The 23,702-nt window shown below is 33.0% G+C and overlaps 2 protein-coding genes across 2 annotated transcripts; both read right to left on the bottom strand.

Annotated features, from left to right (window-relative positions):
• Window positions 1-9,368: 9,368 nt before the first annotated feature.
• Window positions 9,369-10,465, bottom strand: LOC135836204 (uncharacterized). Its single transcript, XM_065350881.1, has 2 exons — window positions 9,826-10,465; window positions 9,369-9,376 (listed from the first exon to the last, which is right to left on the bottom strand). The coding sequence occupies exons 1-2, from the start codon at window positions 10,463-10,465 to the stop codon at window positions 9,369-9,371; spliced, it is 648 nt and encodes a 215-aa protein (XP_065206953.1).
• A 10,108-nt stretch (window positions 10,466-20,573) lies between these two features.
• On the bottom strand, window positions 20,574-22,220 carry LOC135831326 (uncharacterized). The gene is made up of 2 exons (XM_065343724.1): window positions 21,931-22,220; window positions 20,574-21,495 (listed from the first exon to the last, which is right to left on the bottom strand). Exon 2 carries the CDS (start codon window positions 21,473-21,475, stop codon window positions 20,666-20,668), a length of 810 nt encoding a protein of 269 aa, XP_065199796.1. The 5' UTR covers window positions 21,476-21,495; window positions 21,931-22,220; the 3' UTR covers window positions 20,574-20,665.
• Between the last annotated feature and the right edge of the window lie 1,482 nt (window positions 22,221-23,702).

Raw genomic sequence — 23,702 nt, 5'->3', positions numbered from 1 at the left:
TGAATCAGATTTGAGAACTTGGCCACGATCTCGGGATGAAATCAGACTTATAATTCTACATTATACTCGTATCAATGAATTTCAATTATCGTTATCTTTTCTGAATTTAACTAAGGCTCTTGTCAAAATTTGAAACGGCTTATCAAATCTTTGAATCGAAAAAAAAGATACCTACTGGCAGAAATTCTAATGATAAAACGTAATTATTGCTTTATTTTCATTTTCATACAGTCGATCTTCCTATTTATTCATTTGAAAATTTAAATCAATCAGATTTAGGTAGGTACCTACCTACTTATTAATTCGTTGCATGGAATGTTGAGCTAGCTACTCTGCTGGGTAGTTGAAATCAAAATAATAATCAAGACTTAAAATTCAAGCTGAAGTAAGGAAAGAGGTCAACGGACGGATTTAGAGTGAAATATTCATAGATACTTACCTAGTACATTCAAATATATAACACGAACCTATAATTCCACACATAGAAAAATTAAAACATTTCCTATTCTAGAACGATACGATCGATCAATCAATATAGATACCAATTTTATCGAGCAATTGATCATAAAACTTATGTGTTCGAAGATTGACTCGATATTTTTTGATGGATTTTTTTCATCTCAGGTTGAAATATGCTTCGAGATAGTTTTTATTTTTCAATCTTGATAGGTAAGTAGGTAGTCATAAAAAGTGACCGACGTAATTTTTGTAGAATATTGGAAAATTTTACTTTCAACGTACATATCATTTCCTGCCCATCTCCTCCTCAGCTCATCCAATCTATCACTATTACACGACGTGTTTCTGAACATATTCGAGTATTTTTTTCAAAATTATCATTTCTTTCACGCATTTTTTTCGGGTAGGAAAAAAACCAGAAAAACATATTGCATAAATTCAACGTGAAAAAAATGAAATTTTATTTACAGAATAAAAAAAATTCTACGAAAATGTCATCATTTTCATCACTTGTCTGTCTTATCAATTCATAGCTATTCAGTTACCTTTACCTACCCGATAATGTAAAAAAATACATAGGTAGGTGTTTGTTTTTTAAGCTATGGGCACCTACATACAAATCGTATAGAAAATTCAATTGTCATGCCCTCGTCAGTTAAACAAGCAGATTAAGTGAAAAATAATTACCTACGTATTAATTCTTTGGTCAAGTGCGCTGTAATTCACGTGCAAGGTACATCGTGAATAAACCTGTCATTTTTATACCTAATTCACCCTTCACCTGTACGAGAATGTCTTTCTGCTTATCATTCGTTGAGTATTCTGTAATATACCTAATACCTCATATTTTTGTACGAACGTTTTTAACCTTCTACTTTGGTTCTTCTTACCGCACCTTATCATACGTGAAATAATAAATTTTGCTGCATAAACCGAATTGTGAACTTGAAATTGTCCAAAAATGTCTAAAGTTGGGTGTACGTGTTAGTGTTGGTTACCTATACATAGTATTTTTGAAACATGCACTTTGAAAAATTATCTACCGACTGTGGGTTGATTTATTTTGCCCCGAATCGGTTTTTGGCTTACCTATTTCATTTGCATAGAATTTGTTCCAGTCATTAGAAATTGTTGAAAAATTTCAGAGAAAAACCAAATTTTTTAGTATCTGGAAATCTCCTTTATTTTTTCCACGAAGTTTTCGTACCTGTTTTAAATTTCACCATTTCTGAAATTATGGGCATTTATTTTTTTTCAAAAACGAAATGAACAAAAATTTGAGATACTTTTCCAAGGTTCATGTTTTATTATAAAAGCTCAACTTTCAACTGATTAGAATTTTAGAAACTTGAACCATCTCAAATGCACATACGAGTATAAAAAATATCTATCCACTTCCTCGTTTGTACTTGAGTAGTTTTTTGTGCCGATAATTGCAGCTTGAAAAATTGTAACATTACCGACAATTTAAGTACCTACTGCGCCTATTACAAATTAGGTCAATGTTAGCGAAGCTTTTTTTCTATAATAATTGTGAAATTTTCACGTTCTTAGTATGTATCTAGTTCGTTTCATTATTTCTGCCGACGACGACGACGCTCGCAAACTCGACAGAGACATTAATTTTAATTATTATCATTTTTTTCTTTTAATTTTCATGCGTCGCCGCGTTGATGTTCAATTGGGGGGGGGGGGGTGTTTTGGTACCTACCTAATATTAAAATATGTACATAAGTATTTGTAAACTTGCTCGTATTTTTTGACAATAATATTATCGTGAGATAAAAATTTAAAATTGAAAAAATGTAAAGAAAAAGTAGAAATAAAACTCACTTTGGATTTTGACCATTTTGAACTTAATTTTATTGCGGATTTGTTTTGAAAAATTCAACAGAATTATTTTCATATTGGGTAAATTGAATTTAAAAAGCAATCAATCAGCCAAAAGAAAAGCAAAAAATCCCTTGCAATCAAGAAATATGTACGTAATACGTATCTAGGGTAGGCGTTTCAATTCAATTTCTACCAGAAAGTGGATGGATTTGATTTAATCTTGACCAAATTCTTCAGCTTATATCTTGGAGCAGTTTGAGTAATTTTATGGGCGATTCAATTATTGGAACAAATTTACTTTGAGTCTTTGAGTAATTGAATGATTTGTAGCCCAAATTTTTGAAACTGAAGTGTGATTTTTCGATTTGTTTTCTTGAAAATGAAACTTAAGCTAAACAATAAATTCGTTCACGAAGTAGTCACTTATACAAATAAATTCGTTCGCCAATGATTCACAAAAAATTATTCAATTCGTGAATGATTCACCAAAAATTAAATAAATGGATCGATTCGTTCATGAACGAGTCACTTATACGAATCAATTCATTCGCGAATGATTCACTAGAAAATTATTCAATTCGTTCGCGAATGATTCACCAAAAATTATTCAAAATTAAATAAGTGAATCGATTCGTTCACGAACGAGTCACTTACATATACAAATCAATTCATTCGTTAATGATTCGCCAAAAATTATTCAATTCGTTCGCGAATGATTAACCAAGAACTATTCAATTCGTTCGCGAATGATTATAACCAAAAATTATTCAATTCATTTGCGAATGATTCGCCAAAAATTGAATGAATGAATCGATTCGTTCACGAACGAGTCACTTATACAAATCAATTCATTCGCGAATGATTCACCAACAATTATTAAATTCGTTCGCGAATGATTCACCAAAAAATTATTCAATTCAGTCGCGAATGATTCACCCAAAATTGAATGAATGAATCGATTTGTTCACGAACGAGTCACTTATACGAATCAATTCATTCGCGAATGATTTGCCAAAAATTATTCAATTCGTTCGTGAATGATTCACTAAAAATTGAATATTTTGTTGGCGAATGATTCTCCTGAAAATCAATCAATTTGTTCATTCAACAATCGGTTGTGAATGATTCGATTCGATTCACTTCGCTTCAAAACCAATCAATTCATATGCAATAGTTTCACAAAAACTGAATCAATCGTAAATTAATTGATCCGTTTTCGAATGATTTACCAAGAAATCAATGAATTTATTTAATCACCAATCGTTCGTAAATTGATTCGATTCGATTGTAAACAGATCAATTGCTATACAAAAAAGATTTTTATTTGAAGAAAAGTCGGTCTTCTCACGCATTTATGTGAGTTTTTTTTCACAATGATCTCGAAATATTGTAAATGAGGTTGGAGGAATTTGGAAATACCTACCTATTTTACGTCGAGTTTGAAAAACTTTTTTTGAGTGAAAAATCTGACATTTTCTAGTTGTTATTTATTATTCATTTTTTATTTCATTTTTTTCGAACTACCTAGTGAAAAGAAAGTAACATTGTTTTGAATCACTCGATTTTGGTACTCGTATTATTGAAGTGTGTCAGCGAAGTAACTATACCCTATATTCATTAATTGGGGGGGGGGGCGTTTTAACATTTTTTTAATGGCGTTGAAAGTCTAATATAAAGGAAGAGGTCAACTTTTTAGATGCCATAAGTTTTGAGAAGGACGAATTTCAAATAATTAAACTTGCTTACTGTAAAAAAATTCAATCAATACTTGATTGAGTATCCGGTTCTTCTGTTCTAAAAGTCGCCAATTCTCTACTCCTCATCCTACAATTTATTTAACCTGGCTGACGGGAGAGTTGCCTATTCGAGGTATAAAAGGGGTTTATTCTACTACACCTAATTCAAACGTATCATTCTGAAGTGTTTTCTGGTCTGCCTTTATCATTATAGGCACATCATTATGTATTATTATACGATCCGCATAGTACAGATTTTGCCGTTTTAAGAGACTTATTCGGATGATAATTTTTGGGTTTTTGGGCAGTGTTGTGGAATAGATTATTCATTTGTCGCGTTTCCAGTCACCAGTGATCTCCAAAAAATTTCAATTACGAGTGCTGGTTAATCATTCTCTACCTCTACACTTTTCTCTCCTCCTTCCAATAAAATATCTTCACAAATTGATACAAGGCGTTTTTCTGCTACGTATGTAGTATGAGCTAAGTTAAAAACTGAACGCACGAAGGGAAAATATTGGGTATCTCATATCTGTATAATATCAACGCGTTCTTCCACGCGACCTGTAGTCTGATACTCGTGCATGAGTAGGCAGGCAGGTATCTAAAAATCTGCATGTTTTTCCAACAAATCATTTCGCCGAACAGGTACACTGGTTTTATTTTAGGCATGTAAATACATACATCGGCAAGTACACTTGTACTGGTCTACCTATAATATGTCAGATGGGCACGAGTTACTCGTACTTTTCACCATGAATATCTATTAAAATGCATCTACAGTGCGTGTTTGTCAGTTACAAACATTCAAAACGGAACTGAAAGCTATATATCAAGGTGTACTTTGCCCGTTGCCATTCTCTCTTTGGAATTGACCACAGATGTTATATCTAGATATCTGATTCATCTGCTCATTTTTCCATTTGTACATATCTTAGATTGAAATTGAGAATGCTCAAATTTTAGAAAAATTAATACTGTACCTAGTACGAAATTTTGAAGTGCTTTTATAGTTTTTAAATACAATTTTGACGTCATAGATTAATTTATTGTACACTCCATACTTGGAACACCCAAATAAGTAAATTTTTCCATATGCAGACGTAGGTAATTTTGTTTCATGCTTTCAAAATTTCATATCAAAACTTCTGAAATTTAGATACATCATTTTAAAAATTTCAAAATATAAATTTGTATGCATGAAATACCTCTGTTTTTCCATTTAAAATGCATCGTACCTACTCAATCATCTCTTTGAAAATAATCAATTTCTCAAAAATCAAATAGAATTCGGACTGCTTGAAAAAACAAAAAACAAAACAAAAACATCATCTTCTGCTCAATGATAATTTTATTGTACTTACAAATACTACAAAATTATCAAATCAACATACATTTTTTCTATCTTCATTTAGAGCTGAATTTCACTTTGCGTTTCATCAAAGGTTCTAAAATTCATCGTCATAAAAAATATATATCAAATATTTCAAAAAAATAAATAATTTCAATAAATTTAGAATTTTTCAAAAATTTTTCCCGGAAAAACATTTTAAATTTTTCAAAAAAAAATCAAACTTTATTCAATTCAAAATTTGACATTTTCAAAAAAAAATCGTGATTTTCAACTCCATCCAAATTTTATCGTTCCCACTTCTTATGATTGTGAGGAGATATTTTACTTCTTCAAATTATTAGACTTCATTTATGTTTGTCACATTAACTACATTTTGCAGAGCTCAAATTTTCGTCACCATTCAAATTTCAAAATTATTTCACATTTCAAAATCGATTTTTCAAACTTCAAATGTAAATATCAGGTCATTACTCTTCTACTTTCTACATAAAATTAGTTCATTAATCTTTATCAAATTAATCCAATTTTGTAAATATTTAGGGTACTTTACCGATGCTCTTCAACTTAAAATGTACAACCATTCCCTATTTAAAATTCTGAAAAAATTGCAATCACGACCGCTCATCTACTGTTTAAATTACCTACGACCAAAAATTCACAGATACATAACAAATTTTCATCTAATATGACATCATTATTTTCTCGTAGGTCCTTATTTTCTGGGGAAAAAAATGCAAAAACCGATTTTTGATGGGATGTCTCACGTTTTCCTGGACCACGCTCACATGTCAAAGCAACGTGAAAAGTAATCATTTCACGTTAAAATCGTACTTGGCTAATATAACTGTGCAATGTTAATTTCCCTTCGAATTCATGTTATGCAACGCAAATTGCGGTATTGCGAACGTGTTGATAGAATTGCCTACCCCATCTGCCGTAAATACGAATACATTGACCGTGAATAAAAAAAAAAAATTAATCAGGTATCCTGATATTGTTCCTTCTCAAATAATTTTTTCCAATGGTCTTGTGAAATGATCAGTGGTCATTTTTGCCCTAATATTTCAGAGGGTTGGGGGAGGGGAGAGGCTAGTAAATATCGTGTACATATTTTATTTTATTTTCGAAGTTGTCGAATCTCCAGATTGTTTGATTTTGAAGAACACTTTTTTGTGAGGTGTTGACGAGAATAAATATTCAATACCTACCTAAGAAATTCAAAATCAAAAATTAACATTTAAAAAGTTTAAAATTCAACTTTTAACGCATAAGCACATCTTATTGTAATAGATCCAAAAGTCGAAAGCTGGGATTTCAAAATTCGAAAAAATCACAATGAAGGCTATTTATTAGTCCCTTTTTATCCCAATGTGGAATCACACCATCTCTGCCAGATACAAGGACCCCCCCCCCGATTTAGATCAATTTTTTTTTTTTAATGGGAAGAGGAATAGCGTATTGATTGTTACCAATTCAGAAACACTAAATTCAAACATCAATTTAAGTATTACATACAAATATTTTGATCTGATGAGGTTAATTCCCCCCTCCCCCGGCATTAAAGCATCCTAAATGTGACGGAAATATCAAAAAATTACTCTAAATTTGAGAGAAAAAAATTACATAAATATCTATGAGTTTTTGAACTTTTGTTTTTTGCAAAAATAAGGGCGACTGAAAAAAGACGTTTGCATTGAGTTAAGTGTACGTAAAACTATTACTTGTAAGTTCAGTCTGATGGCATATTTTAATAATATTTTCACATATTTTCATTCACGACGTTTTCAGCTATTCTCATCGTGATAATCGAAAAAATGCTGAAAAATAAGCAAACGAGAAAATAGAATAGGTACCTATATCGAGTTGAAAATGAAAAACTCCAGCAACGTAGACAAACACGTTGAACGTGTAGATTGTTATATAATAGGGACACCTACACCTACACAAATTTCATCATGTGGGTGGAGGGAGGTGAAGGTAGGAGAGCTGAGTCTGTGTAAAAATGAAAAATACCCGACGACGCGTAAGAAGAATAGTATACCTATATAGGAAGGCATTGTCAAATAATTGAAATTTTATCGCTATAATGGATATTGAGTATGGCTTGTCTGGATATAGGCACTTTCATAACTACATATTTATGCGTTATTGGTATGATTTCGTGTTTAATACGTTTTTGCCCGTGGAAGACTACCTATTTTTAAAGATTTAGATTGATTTTTTTTTCATAGGTTGCGTGATGTGAAGCATGCTGCTGTGTAAGTAATGATTGCAGTTTTCAAAATGAGTAAATTCAGTTTTAATAATGTGTAGCATTTACCTGAACAATTCAAGCCTGTTATTCCAAAACGGATTTTGGAACATTTTTTCGATTTTTTTTTGTTAGTAGTAAGTATCTCTGTTGGAGAACCTCTGAATTCAAATTCCCACGTCTTCAACCTACCTAAATAACGCATTTAATCTATCTAAGAAATCAATTAAAAATTCTTTTTGAAAAACACAAAATTTTCCAAAACGAGCTCTGTCCACTTTTTGAAACTTTTCTGGAGAGGCAAAAAACTTGCTGTATTTTCAAATATGCATGATGAAAGTTCGTGGTAATGTCTGACTTTAGCAGTAGACCAAACATTGGCATAGACCTCTTTGAAAAATTTCGTCTACCATAGGTATGATTTTTTGATCTGACCCTCCTAATTACTTCAATAGGCCACCTCTTTCTCTCCTAAATCGATTGGAAACTACTTCGAAGCGTTTATAGTAGTTTTTAAGTTTGAGGGAATTTTTCAATTTTTAGTGAATTTTTGAAAATCGAAGGGCAAAAAATGAAAAAAAAGAAAATTTTACTAAATTGACCTAGGAAGCTGAAATTTGAGAAATAGCCAATTTTCAACTCGCCAAAGCGATTGAAAACGGTTTCGGACCACTATGGAAAATTCTGGAGCCTCCAGCAAACTTTTTCAACTTGATATTTTCACAGAATTCTACCAAATTAAATTGAAAATCGAAATTTTACTGTGTGACTGGGGTGATTTTAACGTCCTGAGTCTACTAGAATTAGTTTCCAGCAATTTTGAAGCCTTTAACAAGATTTTGGAAATTTTAGTTTTCCAAAAAACGCCATAAAATTTGTCCAAATTGACTTTAGCTTGTGTGCTGACGTCGTTTTTGATGACCAGCGATTTCATTTGTGGAAAGATAACGTGTAATACTAGTACAGTAGGTCAATGTGAGTCACTAACATGTACCAATCGCTATTTGGACAGATTCTATGACTTTTTTTTTTTGTTGGAAAACTGGAATTTCCAAAATGTTGTTAGAGCCTCCAGAACGCCTTGAAACCACGTCCAGTCAACCCAGCATACTTTAACTATCCAACTTCGTTTAGTGAAAGTTTGTGAAGATTTCTACTTTCAAAAATCTACAGGAGGTTTCAGAACTGCTCAAAACATTGGCGAAAATTTTGATTTTTTTTTCATTTGACTTTCAAAAAAAGATTGAAAAATGCATTTCGGCATTTCAAATTTTGGCTGGTGATACATTTTTGCATTCTACTTCGATTTAGCTTTTCTCAGCTCAGAAATGTTTCTACCAAATTACTTAGATTCCTCTAGTACCTTGAAAATTATTTAGCGAAAGTAAAAAAAAAAAATGTATCTATAGAATACTTGGGTTTATTAATGAAACATTTTTACAAAATGTATTTTTAAAAGCAAAATATTTAAATTGAAATAAGTTCCTACAATAACAGACTTAATCGATCTAGTTTCAAAATAAAATTCTTAAAGGTAATCATCTACACAATGAGCGACTACCATGAAAATAATGACTAGATTTCACAATTTCACAAACCTCAAACGAGGACCGAGGTAGATAGCTTATTCATTAATATTTTAAACTAGACAAATCTTATTCTAAGATCAGATTTTTTAAAATGAAGTATCAAGTATAATATTAACAATGAATACAATAAACTTTATCTTGTAAGTCTAGAAACCTGAATGCAAAATTAACAAAATACTTAAAAATCAAAAAAAATAATCATTTAAGCTAATTACTTAATTGCAAATTAAAAATATAATTGAGAATAAAACATAAATGAAAAAACGCAAAACTGCAGCATAGAAGGGAAATATATGACGCAGTAAAACAAAGACAAAAGCCAAAAAAAACAAAAACTTGGGCAATCTTCTCCAACCTTCCATTAATACTCGAAATAAAAAGAACAAAAATTCAGGCCATTTCCTCCAACCTTCCAGCATTACTTGATACAATATCACGGAACAGAAAACAAATCGGTGTGAATTCAGCAAATTATTAAACAATAAAAAGATAAGTACAGTGAAATACTTCAAAGCGTTGAAAAAAAAATTAGGAAGCATCAACGAAAAAAAAAAACTTTTTTCATAAATCGAGTAAAAAACGACACGTAGTTTTTTGGCTGACCAGATAGCATAGCTTTAGTTACATCGAATTTGCTGCGAGGTGCTTCGTATAGAATATATCTCAAACATTCGCAATATTTCCTCTTCAAGTCATTCTCATCGGGGTTCGTTACTCCCGAACCACCAGCAAATTCTTGCAATCCGTGAAGAAACGCGTGCAATATTGTTTGATCTTCAACTGGTTGCAAGGAAACCTCATTTTTTTCCATTAATATTCGAAGCATATCGATTCGAGCCAAGAATACAGCTTTCAAGATCGGAGTGTGACCAGATCCATCGACCAGATTAACATCGCAGCCATTTTTCAGTAATATTTTCAAAGTCCCGATATCTGAAAATGCCACCGCTTCGTGAATTGGAGCAGTTCCACGTTTTTCATTTATAACGTTGATATTGGCACCGTACTCGATGAGAATATCGACAAATTCGCGGTATCCTTTCGAACGACAGGCGATATCTAGTAAAGTTCCGTTATCCGGTTCATCGTAAAAGTGATTCACATCGAATGAGCTGGAATTTAAAGTTCGAACGAATTCGGTGAAATTTTTCTCTCTGAGCAGGGACAGTATTTTGGTGGGCGTAGTTAGCTGGTTTGGGATTTCCTCTAGTTGAGTGGTAATGGATGATTCATGTCCGCACATTGTGAATGTGAATTGGTACCTGTGGAAATAGATAATTACATCATTAATATGGATGAATGAAAATTACCTAATTTTTGTCGTTGATTTTTAAAAAAATTAAATTATTTAAATTTTTTTTGATATTTTGTCAGATTTTAGAAAACTTAAAATAATTTGGTAGGTAAATTAATTCATGAAAAATCGATTTATCTTCATAACTTTCAGAACGTTCTCCTCTCATACCAATTTCACCAAAAAAAACTGCACTTATTTTTTGGGACCATAATTTTTTTTAAATTTCAGTTATTTTTAGTTCGGTAACCTGATAATTTTTTGCAATGATTTTTTTTCTGATCGAAGTCGATTCGAATTTCGATGGCATGTTTTCAATTTCGTTTCAAATTTTCGCATTGGCCTTATTGATTTGTTTCTAAACTGTGAGGGTGGAAGGACTTCTTTCTAAATTATTATTTACTGGTTCAGCTCATTTAATTTCAAAAATGAGGATTTCCTTCCTGAATTAATGAAGTTTTTGAAATTCAGAAAATTTCATAAATGATTAAGATCAAAATTCAAACTTATTTTAATACCCCCTGTCTCCCCATTGATAAAATTTGAAAAATGTGTATGGCGAAAAAAAATTAAGCAAGAATGCGATTTACGTTATCTACATTATCAAATAGAGATGATTTTTTTCAACTTACCACAAGAATCTAGAATGTGAAATATATAATCGTAACACGATGAGGTTATCACTTGTGATTTACTATTGTAAAATAATTATTCAATTGGTATTTGATAACACGAATAGTAGGTACGCACTGAAACGATAATCACCATTCACCATTATACAACTCATCAATGAATGAAAAATTAAACAATGGTCATCTTTTATATAGTAATGTACCTTGGCGATTTACGTAATTCGAAATGTCGCCCTGAATGAAAAAAACGTCGATTCATTGTAATTCGAAAAAACTGACCCGATTGTTTCACAATGAATTCTTGGAGCTGGAACGGAAAAACTCGCACCTACTCGTAAATCTCACATTTCTCGCGAATCGAAAATTTTTTTAATTATTTGCGTCAGTCAGCTGTTGTATTTTAGATACCTGCTTTATCAGCGAGATACAATGTATGTTCAGCCAGTGATTGTGTATCTTTTTAAATGTAAAAAATGAGAGTAGAATTTCCGATGGAATTTCGGATTGATTAAATTTTTGTGAAATTATGAATAAGATATGCTGTTTCGATAAAATTTAATCTGAAAAATTTACCAAGGTTGTTCAATCATGAAGTTTTTTTTTTTTGGAATTATGTAAAACACGTATTTCAATTCAATTTTCTCCGATTTTTTTTACATCGAACGCCTTTGTGGGTTTTTAGCTTACTCAAAATCAATTTTTTGTATGCTATTTAGCTGATTTGAAGCGAATTGTGATATTTTTCACAAATCTGAAACAAAATGAGCGAAATCGATACCTGTAAGAAGATGAGGGAAGAAGAATAAATTTGAAAGTTTCCAAATCCAAATTATATGTACCTACGTACTTATTGAATTTGGTTTTATAAAAATTAATTGGGGGAGGGGGGTCCTTGGTTTTATTTTGTCAGCAACATTTTTTCTAGTAAAGATATTGCAATAAATCTGAGAATTGGAAGATGCGGAAAACCGTATCAAAAAGGATCTTATGGCCCAAAATTTTTCTGCTTTGATTTTGGTAGTTGAGACTTTTTTTTCGAGGGGAGTGATCAAAAATTGTCAAAAATGCGATTTTCTCGAAATCTCGTTTCTTTCTAGAGGTTCCTTTTTGTAGCACACTTCGCAGATTTCAAAGGTAAAATAAATCAAAAATACAAATTGTAGTCAATTAAAGCAAGATCGTGGAATTAGTGCTTATAATTTTTTTTTCTAAGAAAGAAAATAGAATAATCGTATTATGAATTCAAATTTATCTAACAAAGGAACTTTTTTGAAAAGAGCATGGTACGATAATGTCTTCAATAAAATTTTAAGTGCCATTTATTTTTTCATTGTTTTTGTTGAATTACTTGAAAAATTGAGTGAACACATAGGTGTTTTGTGGGTGAAAAATAATCTACATTGCATGCCCTACAATCGTAGACTTATATCGAAACTTTCCCTTTCATGGGTCTATATGTAGATATGAAAGTTCAGTTTTTAAATCGGAATGGAATGGAATTTTGAGTGAATACATGGGTGTTTGAGTAGGATGGAAAAATTATCTGCAATTCATCCTCTACAATTTGAGCTTTTTTTTGACTCTGTAGGTTTTACTGGCCAAAAGTTATGAAAGTTTGAATTTTGAGCTTTTACAACTTTTTGAACTTTTGACCAGATGAAGCTACAAAGACAAAAAAAGCTGAAATTGTAGGGGATGAATCGTAGATCTCTTTTCAATTCTCAAACAACCTTTTACTCGCTCAAAATTGTATTCTATTCCGATTTAAAGATCGGGTATACATAACACTAATAATACTTACATACTTACATTTTGTGTTAAATCCCAGCTTTTTCAAAACTATACGAATTTGCAATAACTACGATCAGTGATTCAAGTACCATCTACATAGGTACCTTTGAATACTTACAGAATAACACGAATCGGCTAATTTCCAACCGCATGACCTAAATAACATTGAAACAACTACTAACTACTTCGAAGAGATCCGATTGTGTGTTTATTCGAATTACCTACACAATACAATGCCTGGTACGAGTAATATTGAAAATGAAACAGCTAATTGTTCATTTGTTCGAGTAATAGCTACTGATACTTATTTGATTATTGGAAGATTACTTACTGTACTGCCACATAGATCATACTTCCTGAAGCTAACAATAAGCAACGAGAAGAATGCTGAATTTCAACGAACGGATTCGGATCACTTTGAAGATCGATCACAGCTAAATTATTACTAGGTACCTAAGTCCTAAAGGAAATTGAAACCTAAAGCATGTTCATCGTTCAAGTAATGATACTTATCAGAACTGATTTTCAAAATATTTCAATCTTTTTTGAGCTTACTTCGTTACTTACTTATGCCTTAATCTGGTTTCCGGTGTGAAAACTGGAAGAAACCCAACAATAGAGATTCGTTGTACCTTGTACGAAGAGTTACCGATTCAAACAAGCAAGCCGATGAATTCATTACTTCAGTTAATGATTAAGATAGCGAAACAAATAAACAATTACTTACTTTTGTTCTCAATTCCCACTAAAATGTACTAAAATCAGTAGCCTATATACAATGATAATTGATAAGCATTGATAACCCGTCGTGCAAAACGCTCCACGAAATACGCGCCACGTGGTAGTAGAATGGATGAGATTCGTGGAGCTGAAAATGGTAGTGAAGTGGAAAATTTTAGCCAATCAGAAAGCAGACCAAACCGAGGCCAAACTGGTTTGATCTGCTCTCGGAATGTTGTGTTAGCAGTGTGTTGGCGTTAATGTGGCGTTTCAATGGGATCGTATTGATCATACTTTGGCGTTTTCATGGCGCGTTATTGGAGGTGAATTGGCGATAAAATGGCACAAAAATGGCATCGAAGTGGCGCAAAAATGGCACAGAAGTGGCGCGAAAATGGGGGTTATTTGAAACCTACAAAAATGAATTCTTATTATTTTTTTTTTTTTGGAAATCGGAATATGAATTTATTTTCTTTCATTGAATGAACCCTTTTTTTCGTATACTCAGTTTACTGGAATTAATTAATTATTTTCTCATATGTATGAAGTACCTACTTATATACTTTTCCACACATTCTCCACATTTCTTGCACGTTCTCCATCATCTCCCTCCACCTATGCAACTCATTTTACATTACGACGACAAACAACACTACACCCTAGGTTCACCACATTTACGTACTGCTGTGAAGAAGTCACGCTACACGTCCTACGTACATTGTAGCCTTCGGATGCTGGGTAGTTTCGAGCGTTCACCCATCCAAGCTCCGACCCACCCCGATGCTGCTTAACTTGATCGATGCGCGTGGAAGTAGAACCTGTAACATGGTATTGGAGATATACTGATACCATAGCGGGTTTTGAATTTTATTAGTTGTTCTGACTGTTTTTCATGATTAGGTACTGAAATTCAATATTTTAATTTTGGATTGCAGTTATTTATTGAAATACCTGAATACTGTAATATATATAGCAGATCAAAAAGAATTTAAGACGATTATTTGGGACAAAATTAATTTTTTTTGTTAGGTAGGTACTGGTTGGTATTCTTTTTTTTGGATTAAAAAAAAAATTATGGTGACTCAAACATTTTTAACAGGAAAAATATTTTTTTTTAAGGTAGGTACCTAGACCTAGGTATTCTTCTTTTAAAATTAGTTTTATTTTTTTTTTATTAGAAAGCTGGAACTTTTTTTTAATATAATCGTCGGACATTTTCAAAAGGAAAAATTGAATTTTTTTGTTAGGTACCTAGGTATGCTTTTTTTAATTAGAAAGCTGGAACTTTTTTTTTAAAAAAATCATAGTGACTGAACAAAAAACAATCAGTAACCTTATTTTCTTTCAAAAAAATGAAAACCTTCTGAACTTTTAAAACATTTTCTACAGGAATTTTTGTTTTCATTCTCTAAATATGCGCATGTATATTTTTTTCAATTTTAATGTTGAAGGGTTGTATTTTACGAATAGGTATCTGCCTTTTTACTTGAAAAAAAATATTCTTCGGCATTTTTAAAAACCAATAATCATCTTCTGCTTTGAATTGTAGACCTAAATAAATTTTTTGCATGCTTAAGGAAAATCAGGCTGTAAGTTTTGAACAATTTTGTTCACTTTCTGTGAATCAGAAAATGTCTAAAATAACCTCTTATACTCCTACAGTGACTGATATGTTTAAGAATAAAGAATTAGGACATTGAATACATACAGTAAACCCCAAATTTGCAGCTGCTAAAATTTTGAAAAACTGACCAATTTTCGATTTTTACATGGCAATTTTGATTTGAAAATCAAACAAGCCATCAGCTATTCGCTGATTGCAAGAGAGTTTTTGCATTTACCTTTTGCTTATTGGGTGATCTAAATTCTAATGCTGTATGCTTTTGAATAGTTCTTCAACAAATCTTGATGTATGATCAATATAATCTCACCTCAGACGTAGACGAAATATCGTAATTTATTTTATTTTGAAAAATTATTAATTTTTCTGAATTTACCGTTTCAATTCTTGTATAGATACTTAGAAAGATGCCCGATTTTTATAAAATTAAATTCAAAATAATCTTTGGAATTTTGCTACACGAAATATCGTTATATTTTATTTTGGAAAATTACAATCTTCACATGATCTTCACCGATTCGATTTGTTTTTCGTTGTTGAAAAAAAAAATGAAAGATAAACAACAACAATAATATTTTAAACTTGATTCGAAATTCAGATAAAAACATAAACGTAGCCAATTATTTATGCATATTGCTTAGCATTTTAATAATTAAAATGCTACGACGACGACGACGTTGACGACGATGACGATGACGACGTTGACGACTGTGAAAAAGTGGTTACAATAGAGTTTTTTCGCGCTCCGCGCAAAAACTCTAAAAATTGCCCTTGACAGTTGAAAATTTCATCGTCGACTATTTGAGCCGTATATATTGAAATGACCAAATACTTTGGGGGTAGGGTTGTAGGTATGCGACCCGCGCCGGCTAAATTTGCCAAGTTTTTCAAAATTTATAAGCAAAAATCGAAAAATTGTTCTGAAAAATCGAAATTTTAACTTCAGCAGCTGAAAATTTAGAGTCAGGCAGGTTCGTCAGATCAAGTACCTATGCAAAAGCGAAGTTCAAAAAAATAAATCTACAGTTATTTCCATAATTTAAAAAATTTTTCCACGTGTCCTGATTATGGCAAACTGCAAGTGCCAATACTGTCCCACGTGAGTACGAACTCAGTACCACTGCTCCTCATGACGTCATTTCAGTACCCAGAAAAGTGAAACCCTGCCACCTCTAAAAAAAAACTACCATTATAGTGATAACACTGCAAAATTAATAATTCCACTATTGTGCCACATGGCCATCGCTATCAATAGTGTTATTTCACTGCCACCAATTCATTACGGTGACAAAATCTGCTAGGCTATCAATGCCACCATTGTGCCACATCAATTCCAACACACTGTCACTGCTCCGCCACAACACTGCCATTGATGTGACAGAACTGTGCCAGACCACCAATGCCATAATTGCACCATGTCAGTGCCAACTCACTGCCACTGTTTTTAACAGCACCATTTCACTACCAACATACTGCCAGCACACCTCCGCTACGACATAAGTCATTACAATAACAGAATAGCGCAACACTACTAATACCACAATCACACCATGTCAGTGCCACATCCCTGCCACTGCTTTTATAGCACCATTTCACCGCAAACATACTGCCAGTACAACGTAATAATAGTGCCAGATTGTTAACGCCACAATCGCGCCATGCCAGTGCCACATCACTGCCATGCCACTGCTTTTATAGCGCCATTTCACCGCCACAACACTGCCATCACAACGTCAGAATAGCGCCAGATTGTTAATCCCACAATCGCGCCATGTCAGTGCCACATCACTGTCACTGCTTTTAATAGCGCCATTTCCTAGCCAATAAACTCCCAGCACACCTTCGCCATAACACTGCCATCACAACGTCACAATTGCGCCAAATTATTACTGCCACAATCGTGCCATGTCAGTGCCACATCACTGCCCCTGATTTTAATAGCTCCATTTCCTCGCCAATATCCTTCCAGCACACCTTCACCAAAAGACTTCCAGTTCTGTGCCATGATTTCGCCACAGGAAAAAATTCCATTTCAGTACCAATCCTGCACCAGAAATGCGCCATCGAAGTCGTGGCAGTGATTTGGCGTTTACTGTGGCGCTGAAATGACAGTACAAGTTGCAGAGTAAAGAAAGTAGGCGTGCCTTACTGTGCTCTGATTGGTTAAAATGTTGTTGGCGCGGATATGGTAGTTTTCGCGGTTCCACGTGGTACTTCCGTGGAGCATTTTGCACGACGGGAACGTTCAGCCTACGAGTACACCATGCAGCCAAATTATTCTGCGCTGAGGCCTTATGTACAGGTGGTATGGTTTTTACTTTATCCAGAATTCTTAAATCTCTCCACAAAACGAGAAAATTAATTTGGGCAGCCAATATCAAATTGTGGCTTTTGCTCGACCTATTTACGAGTTTATCCACATTTTGCAATCAATTTCTATGCACTTCGGAGAAATTTTGAAATTCTCATGGAGGCTTCAAAATGGCTCTATAATATGGTGACATTTGAATTCAAGAGGTATGATCTTAGACCAGATACCTATAACTACAGCTATTCGAGCAAATTTTCGAAATTTTCCTTCGAACAGAAAATTTAATTCTCAAAATTTTCAACTCGCATAATTCTATATGAAGACTTTCTATTTTTACGTCATAGGTAATTTTTTGGACCACTATCTACTGAATTCGAGTCAACAGCCGATTTCAGCATCTGACAGATGAAGGCTCTTTTTGATATTATTTTATCTATACTGCTATTGACTTTTCAAGTTTAACTTAGTGGTAGTGGTTTCGAGCCTTTATAAGGCCTCCAGCAGGATTTAAAACTTTCTAATTTTGGAAAAATTGGCATGAAATGTTCCAAAGTGAAATTCATCAGTTCATCACTAATGAATCCAGATTTATTTACCATATTTGCAACATTTTTGATGATTTAAGAGTAATTTTGAAAAACCGTTTTAGCTGATTCGATTCTAATAAAGGAACCACTCGTGGTTTTCTTTTTTCGATTTTAACAAGACTACGATTTTTGGAGAGAATATGGTGTGAAGTCCCCATAACCAAAATTTCAGCTGCTCCAATTGATTTCTGTTGAATTTTTGAAAATTCAAAATTGAATACTTACTTTCAGCGATTTGTGCTTTTCTTGAGGAGGAAAACCAAAACAAAACAAAAACGTACCTAAGTGTTCATTCAGTAAAAATAATGAAAATCAGCCCTGAAACTAATATCAGCTCCTCTGAATGGAATTACACTCAGAGCCGGCGAAGTAAATTTTTCTGGTGTGTCGCAAAAAAATTACATATGAGAAGCTTAGCGAAGACCCCCCCCCCCCCCTCAATAAGCGTAACTGGACCTTCTAGTAGAGTGTGCCAGTTTTTCATGTGTGAAAAGAAAGAGGAGGGTCTCAAATTTTTAAAATGTTCAATTCTACATTTATTTATTCATTTTTTGTGAACAATTTAACATACTTGGGAGAGGGGGGGTTATCGCGTCATTTTGCCGACAAAAGGTCGTAATTTTGCCGGCAATAATCAAAATTTGAACGTGCTGTGCTAAAAAAATTTGAAAAATTAATGAATCTGTTCAGAAAAAATGATGAATTTGCATTTTTCATGTGCTTTGGGTATTATGAGTTCCCATTTCTAGAATTTTTTTATTTGGTTTTCATATTCTTAAAATTTTTGAAATCAGTATCTTGAATTCCAGACCGAAGCGAGGGCTAAAGCTTTGGAAAATTTGTGTTTTTCGCTCGGGCTAAAGCTATCAAAAACTTGAAGTTTTAAGAAGCAAAACAGCTGTAATTTTGATGTGAAAAGTCAGTTTTCCACTACTGACATTTTTAAAAGTCCAAATAAAAATACTTAATTTCCAAGCACAATCATGAAGAATTTGAGAAATAGAAAATATTATCTAATGTAGCCCGAGCGAAGCGAGGGCAAAAGCTTTTGAAAAAAATGAGAATTTTGAGAACAGGTCGGTGATTGTCGGCAAATTAACAATTTTGCTACCAAATTGACGTTTTTTTTTTCAATTTTTCAAATTTTCTCTCATGTCGCAAAATGCATTTGCGACATATGCGACAGTCCTAACGCTGGCACTGTACACTTATTTTGAGCCTTTTTGGGGTCTCCAGCGTAATTTTTAATTTTTCCAGAATATTTAAGATTTCTCTAAAAGGCGCAAAAATTAATTTTAGAAGCTAAAAATCGAAACATCGTTTCAAAATGTTGAAAAAAATCGTCATTTGGACCGAGAATGAGCCACAAATCGATTTTCAGCTGTCCAAATTTCTTTACGTGCCTTCTGGAGAAATCAAAAATCACGCTGGAGGCTCCAGTATGGCTCGGAATGGTAACACGTTGATTTGGGGGTTGGCTTTAGAGAAGATCAGAAATTTTTGGATTTTTCTCCTCAAAAGGGAATCACTCGAGGTTTCCACTTCGAATTTGAACGGCACCGTGATTTTTGAAAACAGCATAATGAGCATAGTCTGAAAACCCAATAACAAAAATTTTAGTCGCCCAAAAATTGTTTTTTGAACTTTTATAAGCAAATTATTGAAAATTCTAAATTAATTACTTTCGGCGATTTATGTTTTTTTTTCTTTTTTTTTTTTGAAAATAATACCTACCTAGTACCTATTAGGTATGTAAATATTTACGCAAGTTTCACTGTTTCCGGTCATTCTGAAGCTTCCAGCACGATTGAATTTTTCTAGGCGCTTAAAGGTGTGGAAATTAATTTGACCCACTAAAAATCAAGGTTTGGTGTATTGTCGACCTGTGAAAAGGGGTTCTACATTTTCCCCAATTTCCATGTGGACATCTCGAGAGTGGTTTTTTTTTTTTTGACTAGCATAGATAATTCTAAAGATATGTGAAGAATTATTTACTTTTCCAACGTGTGAAAAACTATCTGCTCGGATAGCTGGCAAATGAATCTGATTGAGCAGCACTGAAGAGGGAAAGGGGCTGGACTGGATTTCTGTATGCATGCCGGAATAATTAATTTCCTGCAAGCACTCCAAATCTTGAAAAAGAGTCAGGAGCTGTTTGAAAGTTGAGAGAAATAGAGGTTTAGAAAAATTAGGACCGAATTTAAACTTGAGAGTTCATTGTAACTTTGAAAAACTTTTGTCACCTCTTCTTCTTTCCCAGGATGCTTTTTGAGCGAAGCTTTAAGAAAGACACAGAGAAAAATCAGCCTCTTGGTATACTTCCAGCTCCCCATTTATGTACAAAAAAAAATTAATTTGATAAATTGAATCAAAAAATGAAAAATAAATTACACAATAAGCAAATATGCAGAAGTAGATTTTGTAATATGTACATACAGGCAAAACTTAACACAACAATTGAAATTATTCAAATGTTATTATGTAGAGTTACATTTCAGTGACTTCATTTTTCAGTTTCTTTCTTCTAGGTTTCTGTATTGGTTTCCGTTTCTCTTTAGAATTATTCAATTTGTTCGAATTTTCCACCGGTATTCGAAACACTCTTCCTAAAATATATTCCAGACATTTGTAATAGTCTCGTTCTTCGTCGTCAACATTATCGTTGGACATGGACTCGGGATCAACTTCCAGCTCAAAAATACGATCAAAGATGGACTCGAGTACAGGTTTGATATCGTCTATCTCGAGCGATATAGCCGGATTATTCACTAAATGAAAGACGATCTCGTGGAACCCCTTCTGGCCTGCTATTTTAAGCGGTGTATCTGTATCATTCGAGTACCGTTCGTTCGGATCGACTCCCATTTTCAAAAGTTTATCTACAACATCGACAAATCCCAAATTACAAGCGTATTGTAAATACGTATACTGAGCATCGGCATTTCCACCCTTAGCTGCATTTTGTGAATCTGTTTCATTCGAGTCATCATTCGAATCGATCATCGAGTCTGTCAAATGCTTGCGATTGGACGATCTGCTCAAAATACCCGCTGCTCCGTATTCGATGAGAACTTTGACGAAATCACTGTACCCGTATGAACGACAGGCGATCTCCAAAAGTGTACCATTTTCCGGCGGTTCGTAATAGTGGTCTATGTTGAAAATATTATTATGAATTATTTCTACGAACTCGTCTAGTTTTTTTTCTTTCATCAGCGAGAGTAGTTTAGTGGCTGTGTTGCGATCGCATGGGTTTATTTTGGGTGTTGAAATGAGCGGAACGTCGTGTGTGGACATGTTTAGTCGTCGAGGTGATTCTGAAATGTGAAAAAATGAGTTGTGAATTTTGGTGTTTTCTATAAACGAGAATATATTATTAAAGCTGTGTCAAGGGATTTTTTTTGTTGAAAAAGGTGGACATAAATTTTAGTTTTTTCACTAAAAAATAATGGAACAAGTAACTACAGGGGTCTCCTGGAGGTCTCAAATAGGGAAGTTTTTGTGTATTTTTTCTTCCGGAAAATCTGAGTTCCAACTTTTTTTTGGTTTAATTAATTTGAAAGAATTACGAAAAGGTGCATTTCTGGAATTTAGCTTATCCTCAAAAAGCGAGTCGAGTCTGTTTACAAATTAGCCCAGTTTTATGAGTTTCATGACACAGCGATTGGGTCTCGTATTCTTTTTCACAGCTATGGTACTTATCTTATTTAGGTTGTTATACGTAATATAAATATTATTAATTTTCAACTTACCAAATCTCTGGAATACTTATTGAATTCTGGTAGGGTGATAAAATCCAATCTTATTCTTTCAGAAATAAATGATAAAAAAAATCGACACAGAAAAATAACAAAAAGCCAACAAAATTTGCGCGCATTAAATTGAACATTGATGAAAATGTGCGCGAGTTCCCAGTTTTTTTTCTAATCGCTGTGAAATCAATTTTAATTTTCCGTTTTTGATGTGATAGTAAGTACTGTATAATGATTCATGGAACAGTACAGCATTCCAACAGTTATCAGAGCTTACGTACCTAATAAACGATGATACGAGTATACAGTTTTGATTATACGTAATTATAAAATTGACACGAGGACGTGATTTTTTAAAATGTAAAGCGACATTCTTCCGGTTGGGTAAAATACGATCACGAATTGGAGACTTTGAAGTTGCGGAGAGGTAGGGATAGGTTGGAATTTTTAAAAAGAGTGTAAGCAGAATGCGCTGTACTCATCTAGGGAACTTTCAAACCAGCACCCTCCAATTTGAACATAATCAAGTTAGATTAAAAGAATATGTCGAAAAAATTCTGTTACCAAAATTTCAGAAGCTGAAGTTCATTTTAGGGTTTTTGACAGATTTTAAAAACTCATAAAATTTGTTGTTTTTAGAGATTTTTCAACTTTTTTGTGTTTTTCCTAAACAAAATTAGCATAAGCGGAGTGATCTACTTCATTGGACCTACCCCTCCTTTCATTTTAAATCACCTACCAGTTTTAAACCAATTCTGAATCCTCCAACGATTTTTCAATTTTTTTTAAAAATTGCAAATTGCTCTGAAATAGATCAAAAATGACCAAAAAATGACCTTGAGCACCTTCGACTTTATTTGGTGCCTAGTGGACTCCCTCTGGACAGTTTAGGTCGATATTGTAAAATTTAAGGAGGGGGGTGCTAGTTCAAAAATAAATTTTTGGTTGTTTTTAAATTTCAGAAAAAATGGAAAAACTCAAATTTTCAAAAAAGGGCATATCACGAACAGTTCTGGTATTCCACGTTAATCAACTAGCGAAATTTTAAATCCGGAATTGAAAGAAGATGAAGCATGTAAACAATCATTCTCATTGATTGAATTTTTTTAAATGTTTGAAAAACCAACAAAATGAACTTGTTATTTAAACATTTAATCAAAATTGAGGTACCCAGAAATCTTGAATCTGATGTTAATACAGTGAAAGCCGCTTAGGGTTATCACCTTCATCCCACCCCGATTTGATAACTAAACGACTAATAACACAAACCAATTCGAAAAAAACGACACTTTTTAACAAAAAAAATCCACATTGTCTCTTTCGACATGGTTTATGAGCACATTCTACCTCAAAAAAGTCTATTACCAGTCATTGAACTAAAATTTTGCAAAAATTGCAGGCTTGTTAACCAGTTTTTAACCTTTAACCATAACCGCAAAATTAACCAGAAAAAAATTAACCTTGACCAAAAAAAAATGTTTTTTTTTTCAAAATATCACTAACCATAACCATAACCATAACCTAAAATTTTTTAGAAAAAAAACCGGTTAGTGTTAAAGTGTAATTAGTAAAGATTAGTTATAGGGGATTTTATGATAAATAATGCCTTGGGGGAGTTCCAATAAATATCCCTTAGGGAAGTAATATTTATTTGAACCTGTCTAGCTCAGAGAAGAGGCTGTCATTCGTTCTTAATTCAATTTAAACACTAATTCTGAATCTACCTATGAAATGAAACACAGTAGACAAATTATTTTATTCTTGTATTCGAT

Source organism: Planococcus citri, chromosome 1 (assembly GCF_950023065.1).
Source record: "Planococcus citri chromosome 1, ihPlaCitr1.1, whole genome shotgun sequence".
NCBI lineage: Eukaryota > Metazoa > Arthropoda > Insecta > Hemiptera > Pseudococcidae > Planococcus > Planococcus citri.
This window is presented reverse-complemented; position numbering and strand designations above follow the sequence as displayed.